The sequence below is a fragment of the Hippichthys cyanospilos genome, chromosome 21 (genome assembly GCF_059441005.1).
Source record: "Hippichthys cyanospilos isolate Australia breed blue-spotted pipefish chromosome 21, RoL_Hcya_1.0, whole genome shotgun sequence".
Taxonomy (NCBI): Eukaryota; Metazoa; Chordata; class Actinopteri; order Syngnathiformes; family Syngnathidae; genus Hippichthys; species Hippichthys cyanospilos.
Window position 1 is genome coordinate 1,285,716 of NC_142389.1, and position 12,855 is coordinate 1,298,570.

Sequence of the window (12,855 nt, forward strand, 5' to 3'; positions counted from 1 at the left end):
CATAAAAGGTGCAAGCTGCTCCGAAAGGCGCCAGTACATTGAAAAAAAAAATGGTGGAAAAAGGCTTGGAAAAGCCAACTAGAACATCCCAAGCGCAGGCGCTACTCACGTTTTGTCTGTCTCCGGTGAGGTGGGCAAAGTCCACCATCTCGTTGCCGAATTGGCTGAAGATCTGCACAAACTCCTGGAAGGTGCTGACGTGCTCCAGATGCTCCAGCGTCACCAGGACCTGACAGCGCAAAAATCTCTTGAATGACTTGCGCCTGTCTACGTGTGTTGCTGCACACTTTGTCTTTGAATAACCATGGCTTAAAGGTGCATAACCTTCTCAAAAAGCTGGGCGTGCCAGGGGGCGGGGCACGAACCCGAGGAACAGGCTTTGTGTTTGTGTGAAGTGTAATTGCACATCCATGCCACCGGGTGGTGCAGTGGCACAATTGCATTGTTAAAGTCTGTGCAGGAGGGTTTTTTTTTTTCTAAATCACTTAATGATTGTGATTAGAAAAAAACCCAACACAATGTTTTATGCCTTTTTTCAGGATGGAATTTAACGTGTAACTATACAGTTTTTATGAATGACGATCTTATTTAATCATCGCAGTGAGTGTGGGGGGCAAACAATTGAGAAACACTGCGCTAACTTGATGCTATTCTGTTAGCCAGTCTATGGCATTTTCTTTGGTCTCATAGTGATTCAATAGAAATTTCAGCCCTCCTGTACTTTCAATTATTATTACGATTGTTTGTTTGTTTGTTTTTTACCTTATTGCGCGACGCCACAATCTGCTTGATGACGATGCGGTCGGCCAGCACCAAAACTTTGGTGACGGACGACAGCAGCAGACGGGCGGCCTTCACCATGCCGGCGCGGTCGCTGAACACGGTCACGGCGGGTGAGGGGGGCGCGCAGGCTCCGCCCGCATCCGTCAGCTGCGCGATGGCGTCCCCTGCGGGACAGACAAAGCGAAGTCAGGCGTCGCGAGCTTCCCAAGACTTTTGCCCACGGTCTTACCGGCGCGGCGCGCCTCGAAGCAGGCGTGGGCCATCTCCTGCTTGAGCTCGTGGTTCTCCAGGGCGATGGCCTCCCCCACGGCCACGAAGCGGCCCACCGCCACGCTGACCGCCTGGCCCACGCGCCGGATGGCCGCCAGGGTGCGCTCAGACTTCCTGGGACGCTCTTTGTGGTTGATCAGCGTGGTGATCTGGAATTTGAAAGCGCGTTGAAGATCTTTGGTAAAAATAGAAACAGGCAGGAAGGGCCACCCGAGGGGGCCTCCCCGCCTTATCTATTATGCATGCCTCCAGTCAATGAATCATCAATTCATTATTAATTGTTTCCACTCCTCTGCCCGCGATATTATTGTGCAGAGACGAGTATTGACGCCGCTGATAAAAAGTGAGAACATCAGTAGTGAGCGATATTAAACTGTCGGGAAAACACTTAATAGTTCCGACGTCTTTATTGACGATGCAAAACTGCCAATGAAATCGCCCCCCCCTAAATTTTGCAGGCCGTCGTTGGCGTCCCGAAAATTGTGGCCTAACCTCCAAAATTGTCAGTCTAACAAATGTTTGATCCCAACAAAATGTCAAAAGCGTGCCCTAAAATTGTGTGCACAAAATTTTGTGTCCAAAGATTTTGAGCCAAAAACGCGAGGGCAAAAGTGTGCCTGTAAACGCCCAAAAACGGGGAAACAGAGACCAATGAATATTATATGCAATATGCATACTGCACTAAAAAATTTGGGTACATAAACGCTCAAAATATATAAACAACAAAAAAAAAGGTTGAGAGATTGCGAGATGATGAGAGATTGAGCAATAGGAGAGAATATCCCTGCCTCCGTTTGGAACTTTCTCTTCTGTTTGAAGCCGGAATGCCAATTAGGGTTTGAGGTTCCAGAGACGACCCCCGAGCGCCGGGAATTCCACGTCGGCGTTAAATCAGTCAGGAAACAAAAGGTGGAAACGTCAGCGGCCGGGGAGACACCAAAGACTTTGACTGGAATGCTGGGAGAAAAGTCGGACTTTGTCGTGTGATCGCCCAGAGAAATCGCCGGCTCTTTTAAGGAGAGTACTCTTGGAGGTTGTTGATACCAGCCACAGATACTTACAGGGATACTATATTATTTTAGCCATTTTCAGGTGTAAAAAGTAACTGTCAATCGTGAACTCATTCAATCTCATTGCGATTCCTTTTGCCCACTCTAACTAGCGTCCAGTGTATTGTTTGGGGCGTACGTTGCCGGCCGCGCTTTAGTGAGCGAGCGAGCACGGGCCTCGGCGTGTCAACACAGGAGGCCGCTGATGTGTTTCCTGGCAGCGTTGCCGTGCCGCTGGTGACTTCCTGACCCCCCCCCCCCCCCCACCCCTCAGCCGCAATCAGTCGGTATTATTTTCGGTGGAGTCGTTTGAGAGCGTCTGACTCCTTGGGGCCATTTGAAAAACAGAAAAGATCATTCCACTTCTGCTTTTCTCACATTCGAAACCGCTCTAGAACCCAAATCCACGCATGAAACCTCAATTTAAAGGGGCCCTGTTAAAAAAAAGTCCATTAAACATGACTTGAGAAGAGCCTACGACGACGGAAGAAATGCATACCTTCCCTACACCGCCCCCGTACACTTATCCATATCTTTCGGTTTGGTTCTCGAGTAAAACATCCGTTTTTGTCACCTTTATTCATTCTGCGACCCTCGCGAGGATAAGAAGTTAAGACGATAGCTGGATTGATGTTTCGTGGCTGGCGGCATTGAGCAACATCATAAAGGAGGCGTGGTGAGAGATGCGGCTTCGGTAAACAAGACGCTTCACTTCCTGGTTCACAATATTGCTTCCATAAAACTCGTATTTAACCAGATATTAAATTGCCAATGTGTCAAATGTAATTCATATGCACATATTACACTGTGGAAAGAATAAAATATGTAACAGGCCCTTTAAAAAGAACAAAAGCTTGAAAACATATTTCCATGCACAACCTAAGTCCAGGCATGTGACTTCTAATACAGCCCGCGTTGAGCCTCAGCTTATGATTTTTATTTTTTGCTTGTCTGGGCGAAGCGGGACCATCGGGTCAGACCCCCCCCCAGGTTCTGTCTGTGACCCGTCCAGGAATTACTCTGAACTCGGAGGGAGAGAAAGGAGGAGGCGCCCCTGGGGGGGAAAAAAAAGCTCACCTGGACTTCACCTCGCTGTCACTCAAAATATGGGAGAACGTACAGAATCTAAAGTTCTTATGAGTCATATGCTATATACCGTACGGGCATAAAAGTAAAAAAAAAATGTAAAATTTAAGTTTTAAAGTAACTTGTTGAAAGCTGATTCATTTGACTTTTTTCTTTGAAAGTCAAAAGGTGTACAATTTTAGGTATAGTTATGCAAATGTTTTTTTTTTTAAATAGATAATGATCTTATTTTTAATAAACTGTGTTTTCTCTTTCCTAAGCAGGCCTTTACAAAAAACAATTGAGAAGCACCGCCCGATATGAAAACCTACCACTGGCTGGAATCCAAATTATACGGGTTCCCTAACCGGTTCGAAACCTTAATTCGAGTCCAATACCCTAATTTCAATAGCCTAATCCGCACCGTATTTCAAATTCTAAAACGAAAGCCTAACCCTCGCCTTAAAGGCTTCGACTTAAAAGCCTAACCCCGGCTTTCAAACTACATTTTAATAAGCTTTCGTCCGTGCGCTCAAGAGTAAAATATCCTCCCCCAGAAGAAAAATAGGAGGAGGAACTTTATCGGCAAGGCTGATAAAAAGTCCGGGAAGCCGAGGGAGAGGAGCCGGCTGCGACTGATAACGCCGCGGCGATGGGACAGATAGCCGTGACGGCGGCCAAAGGAAGCGGAGTAAAAGCAGAAGCGACGTCCGCGAGGGACGGGATAATACTCCGTGTCCTCCCGGACAAACGCGAGGCGGCGTTGGCTCGATTCGCCGCGTCGGCCGCGATCTGAGGTGAACCGAGACGACAAAGGCGAGCCGGTGAATCGGCGGAATCCCGGAAGCGTGACGCCAAACTACCGTGGCGGCCCCTGCTTATCTTTGCACATCGGATAACTTGGCCTCATGTTAGCATAGCGTCGAGCGCCATTTTGCGCTACAAACAGCATACCGTTCATTTTATGGATATTGCACGTAAATAGATGATCTGGGATCGCATCAAGGTATTCCTGGTATTTTTGATCAATCCCAAATCCCAAACCTGGATTACTTTGGATTAGATCCGGGTTTGGGGGCTTTGAACAGAACATCCAATCAAAAACTAAATAAATAAATGACGAGGGAGGGCATGACGCCCGAGCGGGTCCAAACAAGCCGGTCACAAGTCGCCTCTTGTGTCGTCTTCCTAGCGAGCGGACTTTAATGACCGGGTAATTAAATAAAGTCCTCAGCAGGATCGGGCCGACCGCTTGCCAACTCGGCCTTGGAGAACATTCCATCAGTCATCAGGATGGGTAATTACACGTAATGGACAAATAATAGCGCGCGCGCGGCTGCCTTCCCGCAGCTATAGAAGAAAAGTTTCAGGGGGAGAGTACGTCCCGGCCCAAACACAAAAGCCGAGCGGCGTGCCTTCTTGTTTTTGTCGGATAAAGGGCGGGCCTTGAGGAAAGGCTCAGCGCTCGTGGAATAGATAGATGGCAAGATAAAGACTGCAGGTGCGAGGGGAAAACCTTGGACAAAAGTCAAGTGAATTGATCGAGATAAACATAGAAACCTCCGAGGGGCAGGATGACTCCAGGCCTCCGGGTTTATAAAGCATTCACAGAACTTTTGACCCTTGACTGCGCCGGCTGGAAACATGAGCACAGAGGAGGCATGCCCCCCCCCCCCCCCCCCCCCCCCCCAAGCATCCAATGGCATAATGGCGTGCGTTGTCACACCCACTCGCTTAAGACGGGATTTGGTCGTTACACATTCACTGAGTGGGTTTCAATGGGCAGCCTCACAGTAGATTTTGGACACACTAAGGCGGCGGTGTCCAAACCGAGGCCCGGGGGCTATTTGTGACCCGCCCTCCATTTTAAAGCACCCCGCGACATACTACTGTTTTTAAAAGGCAGAGTTTTTTAAAATATGCAACTATGGTATTATTGTTCATTTGCAAATTCCCGCCGTTATATGACCCATGGGAAGCAGCGATGCGAAAACGAAGCCTCGCGAACCTCCTTTTTGCCCTAATTTGTTGCCCATCTGATTTTTCACCTGACTTTTCAAATACCCACCGGCGAAAAACCCAACTCCCCTAACAGCTGGATCGTTCTTTCTAGGAAGCGGTCGACTCGTTTATTGATAGCATGTCAGTGTTTCTTGGCTGAACCCCCCCCCTCCCAAACTCCACACCCTTGTCATCTCGCCCAGAAATAGTGACGAGACCAGACCGGAACGTCATACCGTGCCCTGATAAGAACTTACATGCCGTTTGGGTGACGCGCCAAGGTTGGATGACGTCCACTTACAGAACCGGCGTACCATCGCCGAGGAGATAAAACGCTATCCGTTCTGGGCAGGTGAGACTAAAAACGCGTGAGAATGACCGCGGGACTGCTATTACCCCTTAAATACTCCCGGCACGGAGAGATTTGTCTCGTGTTACGGTCGCTCCGGCTTTGTGCGCTACCTGCAGCCTTTGGCTCGGGTTTCACGCGGCCGCATAGCTAATGAGTTGATCCGGGGACAGCAGACTCTCTGGAGAGATTGAGATTAAAAAATGAGAGGCCTGCGAGGCAAGGGATTGTGTGAGAGGAAACAAAATGAGGAAACTGGCAGGCGCAGGGGAGGAAGGGTGGAAAGCATAGCAAAATGAGGTGTCGTACATCGGTAAAGATGGCCGGATAAGGAGTCTGCACACATCAGCGTACGCTAGACGTAGTCGGTGTGAAACGGCGCGGATACGGATGGGCTTGTTGAAATCGATCCATGAATGATAGCAGTTAGAAATAAACTAACTAGCAAAACACTCGAATGACCCGGCGGAACACAGGAATGAAACTCACGCGGGACAACATCAGCTTCGACAATAAACCAACAAGAACTGAGAGGAAACAGGAAACCAGATATACTCAAAACTGAGGGGACAAACAAGGAGAACCTGGGCATGACACAATAGGAACAGGGAGCTGACCGGCAGACACAAGGGAGGCGGGTTAACGAGGACGGATGCACGCAAAGACATGACGCAAGTGGAACGAAAACGAGCTAAGTTTTTCAGAGTGGTGTCAACTGGTGCCACAGACACGGCAAAGTCACACTTTCGCCCAGATCTTGCTGAAGCGAAAAATTGGCGATCGGAACACAGCTGTTCCAGCTTCGCACTTAGATAACCTCAGTGATAAGTGCTGTAGACACACACACACACACACAAAAGTCAAGTGAATCTCTGGCTTTGAACTTCACACTCAGGTCAGAGACCAATCTTCTAATTACCCTGGACTTAATTTGAAGAGAGTCACCTCTCAAAAAGTGGGAAATTAATCAAGGGACGTTCAGAGCAACCTCGTTGATTTTTTTTTTTTCTCCGCCGGTGGAAAAGATAAGAAAATGTTTGTCATTGGGCGTCGTCTTTCCACGTCCTTCACGCTGGCTTTGTTCTGTCACGTTAAAGCTCATGTGTCTGAAAAGAAGCCGTTATCTGGAAGGGAGTCAGACGTTCACAATCGCTCCAGGAAAGCAATTAACGCTTACGAGACAGAGTGAAGGCCTCCTCCGTGGCGCTACGCTCGGGAGCGCAACGATAACAAACGTTTGCCGCGCCGGCTCGCTTCCTGTCTCGATAACCGGGACGGACAAGCCTCTTGGGCGCTTGCGGCGAGCGAGACGTCCTGACCCGAAGACATTTACCCCAGTCGGAAGGGAGTCGGGAGCTAAATGCCAACATGGGAGCGTTGAGACCCAACGCATGACCGCAAAAGCGCTCCCATGTGACTCCTGCAGCAGCGGCGGCATGATCAGCTGTTTAGTTTGTTGTTTTTTTTCCCCTCCGGGTTCCGATGAGAAAATGGGAAGGTTGTGACATGGGGCGAAAATCACAGAAGACGGTTTTACGCTGGGTAAGAGGACGGAAACAAAAAACGACGACACGTGTATTGACGCAAAACTGAAATCTGTGTCAACATTTTCGGATTTAGGCGAGATCAGTAAAATAATCCGCAACACAAACGGTCTTTTTGGGTTTGTATCATTCGGAACTTCCAATACACAAGTCTTACCGGAGCGGTCTGGTGGTCTCTAAGAGAGCGTGCGATTGAAAGAGAAGATACTTAAAGCTATGGAGGGAGGAAGCGCAAGAAGAGAGAAAGACGTCTGCGTTGAACTCGCTTTTCCGTCAAGGTCGTCTCATTCTAGCTACACTGAGTTCTCACGTATGTTAAGTGAAAAAGTCTCTGTTCCAACAGAACCAGGTAGTCAGTGAGCAACACAATCGAATACTTCTTTTCCATTCCAAAACTAAACAACGGTAAATTGACGTAGCATGTTGCTAGCTAAAGACCACAATTATAAAGGAGTCAAATGGAATACATTTCTGTGTTCTCTAAGTGCTGCACTCTTAATTGAATTAGCTCAGTTTGAGTAATTTTCCTGCGTATGAACAAGGATGGACTCGGATGTTGGTTTCGTCTGCTCGCTTCTTCTATTTAAAATAATGCTGAGGTAACAACCTCAGCTAATATGAGCTGCCGTTAGCTGTAACAGGCATGGCCGCTAACGGCCAACTGATTTTCACCCTCTGGCTTGTCCCATTACGGTTATTATTCTAACAATACGGCAATATAAAAATGCGCATCTGTGTGTCAAAACTTGTCTTGAGAGAGAAAAAAAAAAGAATCTTTAAAAGTTACTGTTTGCAGGACGCACCCATACTTTTGGCCCTCATTTGGGGGGGGGGGGGGGGGGGGGTCTTATATGTGGGAAATTCTGATATATCCGTGTACTAAAAAAATGTGCATATGATACATATTCCTCAGCATTCCCACGGACACCAAGGGCAGCAGACATCAAAGAGCGCTGTCGCTAGCGTCGCTATCAGGAAACGATAAGACGACTGTCTGAGATTCCTGGGCAAGCCCTGAGAGCCGCAACTCATTTATTTGCAACCAGCGTAACAATACTGCCATTAACTTGCACCGCCTTGCCCGGCTTGCAAACGGCCTCCTGAGACCGGAAGTTGATTCGTGTCATCCGCAAGAGAAAACGGGGGTGGGGCTTGGGGGCAAAGGTCCACCACGCTACATTAGCCAGCACATCCCCGCTGATAGAAATCGCTTCCCGCCTTTCCGACGGGCGGAAACGGAGAACGGAGCGGTCGCGGCAGCGTTTGGTCGACTCCAAACTAGGTTGAAAGCGCCTCCTGGAATTGATCGTCCTGCTTTACCTGCACTGCGCCGGCGTCCTCGCAACGCCGCCAGGATGATGATGACGTATGCTTTCATCGCTCCGATAACACAAAGATTTTTGGGCGAACGTTAATGACGACGCATTAAGCGGCCGTCTCCCTGCCGAGCGGCAGACATGAAAGACGATCCCCCGCTTTAAGTAGGTCAAAAAACATCTTTTCAATCGTTTCTGAAAAGGTCCGGGAGTCGCCTCGAAGCAGCCGCTCCGCACCTGACGAGGATCCTTAACAACGATTATTAGCCCGCTTTGACTGAGGCTCCTTTCACACCTTGCGGGTTGAAACAAGGACAGAGAATAACGACCTCGCCGGCGCGCTATTGGTTTCGTTAAAGCGTACAGCTAAACTCCGATAATTGGTCGGAAGTCGCTAGCTTGACGACCGGAGCGGACGACGAGGCGCCTTGGCAACAGTTGAGAAGTAATAACCCCGGCCCGCTAGAAAAACACACTTTTCACGCGCAAGAGTGTTCGGCGGCGAGGAGTCGATGGGGCCTTTTATCAGCACTTAACGAGAGCCCAAAGAATCGATGGCGACTCCCGGGATGCTAGCGCCCGCTTCGCGCCATCGGGGAAGAAACAAAGCTGTTTACCATTCAAAGGAAAAAAAGATCACCTGCCCAGTTATAGCGCGGCGCTTACGTCATCGCCTCAATAGCCAATCAAAAGGAAGTACGGCTCGGAAGGCGCGGAGACGATTGAGACGTTTTTGTCCCCGTCAAGGACGTTAAACACCGAACCGTTTGAAGTACTTCGGATCGGCCAATAAAATTAAGCAGCACAATTTCGACTAGCAAAGCCGAAAAAAAAAAAAAAAGACAAATAAAGGCAAACGAATGGATGAAAATGGGTTAATTCCCCAGACTTATTTACTGTAAACGAGGCCCTCGGCGCTGTTGACACGAGGTCCGCACATCCCTTCAGTTTCTGTTGACCCAACGCAAACAAGCGCGCATTCCAAAGCACAAAGACACACAAGCGCCTTCGCAGTACAGTACACACAAGAGACGATTGTCTCAGGAAAGATGACAGCAGCCTCCGAGGGAAGTACCAAAAAATACAAGACGTAACAGGCCGCTTCGGCTTTCCACGGCGTCGGCGGAAAAATAGCTTACGCGGGAATTCGCCGGACAAAAACAAATGTGAAAGCTGCGCGCAAATCGCATCCCGCGGCTTTTGTCGCCGTTTAAAAATATCAAATCCAGTTTGAGCAAAACCCCAAAATCAACAAGCCGCGCCATCCAAAAAGAAGCAAAAATAACTCTTAATTTGTGGAGTGGTGACAAGGAACGATTGCATTAATTATATCTTTCTTGGAAAACAAGTACTTTTTTCTTTTTATTTAGGTTCATGCCGATTGGTCGAACAACTGATTAGCGATTAATCGGCGATAGTAGTCTCTTAATTTACAAAAGATGAATTAAGGGCAGGAAAAACACTTGACTGCTTTATATGACTGTCCAATGTTTTCATCTATACAACAAAGACAATTCACATCAAAAGAAAAGCATTGAAAAAAGACACTAGGGAGCTGAAATTCCACCCAGGCGGTAACAACAGGTCAAAGTTCAATTTAAGGTCGGCGTGGAAAGTGGTTTTCTCTTTCCTGGGGGGGTGGGGGGCTTTACAAAACTTGAGACATCTCAAGGGTTCAAGAATGAAAAGTTGCTACTAACAAACTTGGACAAAGGGCTCTCTTGTTGGGCGCAATTATTCAAGAAAAAGGCAAAATAAATCCCCGTCACGGCCGCTTAGCCGCTCCCCGGCCTGATCAAACCCCAAACACCCCAAGCCCGCCGAGCCGGCCCTCCACGTGAGCGCAAAAGGCAAACGGCTACACTTTTGCCCGGGTGGCCTTCCTCTCCGCGCGAGGGCCAATTACATCCCGGCTGGTGCCCCGCCATCAGCGTGAAAATCCGCCGTCCGCGGCGGATTCAAAAAAGAAAGAAATAAAAAGACTTCCTATAGCCTCGGGCCTTGTTGGGGAAAAAAAAATAAAAGGCTCCTCAGTGTTGCAAATGAGAAGCGAAAAGTCATCAGGAGGTTAAAAAGCGGCTCAGGTGGGAGAGGCGGGCGGGCGGGCGGGCGGGCAGGCAGGAAGTGCAAAAAGGGGAAATGGAAGCACAAAGAATCAATAAAAGAGGCCGACGCGGAAGCGCGAATGCTGGGTGGGACCGTGACAAGGCGGGAGTCTCCCGACCTTGTAATTACACGGCGGTGGGAGCGCGCCCGATAAGACCACTCGGGAATATCAATGGGGAAAAAGACAACAACAACAAAAAAAAAATGGCAGCGCATCAGACGAGACGGCGGATTTTCTCATTTCCTGTCTGATAAACATCCAACGACACGCAACAACAACATAGCAAAAAAAAAAAAAAGATGGCCAAGTTGAAGGTGGCACCACCACGACTCCGATCATTCCACAATATCTCAATTGCATATTTTTTTTGCCTTATACTCAAGTGTTACAAGAAACTTCAAAAATTAAAACGCACCTAGAAGCGTTCCATTTTCTCAAAAGCTGACAGTCCAGCAGGACAAAAAATAAAATGACTTTATCGCCATGAAAATTCTTCCGTTTTTCCCTCTGCATTTTGGCTGTAGATGTATTTTTCACAATTAAAATATATACCTACTGTAACTTCTATTCTATGCGCCTTATAATGCGATGCACCCTATATATGAAAACACTTTTGAAATAGGCCATGCACTGAAGGTGCGCCTTATAAAACGGTGCGCCTTATAGCGCAGAAAATATTGTAAGTTAATTGTTGCTTGTTACACAATAACCACCTTTAACTGTGAAATATTATGACGGAAGGCTGGGTACCAATACTAAGTATCACAAACTACAACTTATAAATGAAGCTGACTAAAAAAAGTCATTAATGTCATAAAATTAAAAAAAAAAAAAAGCTATATTTGAACCTAGACCTCTTTTGAAGTTTTGTCTCAAAAGTACTTGCGGTATCAGATCTCAGATAACCAATCGTGGCTCCGCTTGCCCACGTCACATGACCAAAGTCAGAAAACAGATGACCGCTGATTGGTTGTTACTTAAGCAGCTGCGATGTCATTTTAAAAGCAAAATTTACAGTAACAGCTTGTAACTCATCAAATAGATTCCAGTACGCCAGATGAACTTTTCCAGTAAACGTCTTTCCGCTGGCTTCTGATTGGCTATCTCCGCGTAATTCAGTTTTCAACCATGCGATAAAAAAATAAACAAGAAGCGATTGCGTGAGCCCCGCCTTCCTCTTCCTGCTAAATGACATCATCAAAACCGGTCCTTGGAAAATAGTTTCTTTTCAGCATGCGCAGCTCTGTTGCTATGGTAACGTGCGTTATGGGGGAGGGAGGGAGGGAGGGGGGAAATCCTTGAAGCACAAATATACGTGCTGCTAGGACTGATATGAATTAATACACAAACAGTACAAATTGAAGGGATTTCCAATATGTAAATGGATTGTTAAATTTGAGTGCTTGAAATGAGTTTGAAAACGGGATTAAAATCCGCGGCCGGCCTCCGATGAATAAATCGGCTTACGGTCAACGGCACACGTCAAACCTCGGCAAAGAACGCTGACACTCGAGCACCCGGGTCCAAAATGTCATGTGAACGCTGGAAGTCCAGCGTTGGCGCGATAGCCATGTCGACGTTTGACAAAAGTTTGGGGAGAGGCCAAAATATTGCAAGAATGCTGAGACATTCATTTTCATGTTATTGCATGCGTGGACCCGTGCAATGTTTCTCCATTTTTGTCAATTATGTAGTCACTGAGAAGAAGTACCCCCTAGCAGACACAAAATATTTGTGCAAAACCTTTTCGCAAAGGGGGGAAAAAGTGATGCATGTTCCAATCAATTTGCTCTTAATTTGAAAAGGAACTTTTTTTTTTTTTTCCACAAAGTTTGCAAGCTTTTTGGAGGGGATGTAGGCCCAGTGAAATCTTTTTTTTTTCACCTGCTAGCATAAGCAAAACATTCGTATGAAACTTATGCGAGCGGGAATAAATGTGCTGCATGTTCCAGACAGTTTGCTCTTAGTTTGAAAAGGGACTAACTTATCACATTAAACGTTTATTTTCATGTTATTGTACGGAAGGACTAGAACAACGGTTTGCTACTTTTGCAAGTGATGTCGCCCCAGTGAAATATTTTTTCCCACTGAGTACCCACTAAAAAGCAAAACAACCTCAGAGCAAAACTTTTCTGCGAGGAAGAAAGTGCTGCATGTTCCAACGATTTTGCTATTTGCTAAGGAGTAGCACACCTCTCAGGATTTTTCAATGATGAATATTTTTTCCTACCAAGTACCCTCTAGCATGAGACTTTTCCACAAAGGGAAAAAAAAGTGGCGCACGTTTCAATCAATTTGCCTGTAATTTGAAAAGAAAAACCAACGTTTACCGTTAGCGCAAGAAAGCAAAATAGCGATCCCGAGCCCGTTT

The 12,855-nt window shown here is 47.2% G+C and overlaps 1 protein-coding gene across 5 annotated transcripts in view; it reads right to left on the reverse strand.

Annotated features, from left to right (window-relative positions):
* ctnnal1 (catenin (cadherin-associated protein), alpha-like 1) overlaps positions 1-12,855 on the reverse strand; it is a 32,931-nt gene that overhangs the window by 6,513 nt on the left and 13,563 nt on the right. For all 5 annotated transcript variants that reach the window (XM_088404504.1, XM_088404505.1, XM_088404503.1 and 2 more), the window contains 3 exons: positions 1,013-1,202; positions 763-947; positions 110-229 (listed from right to left, as the gene is read on the reverse strand). In XM_088404504.1, coding sequence (XP_088260630.1) covers positions 110-229; positions 763-947; positions 1,013-1,046 — 339 coding nt within the window. In that variant the 5' untranslated portion in view covers positions 1,047-1,202. The remainder of the gene's footprint in view (positions 1-109; positions 230-762; positions 948-1,012; positions 1,203-12,855) is intronic.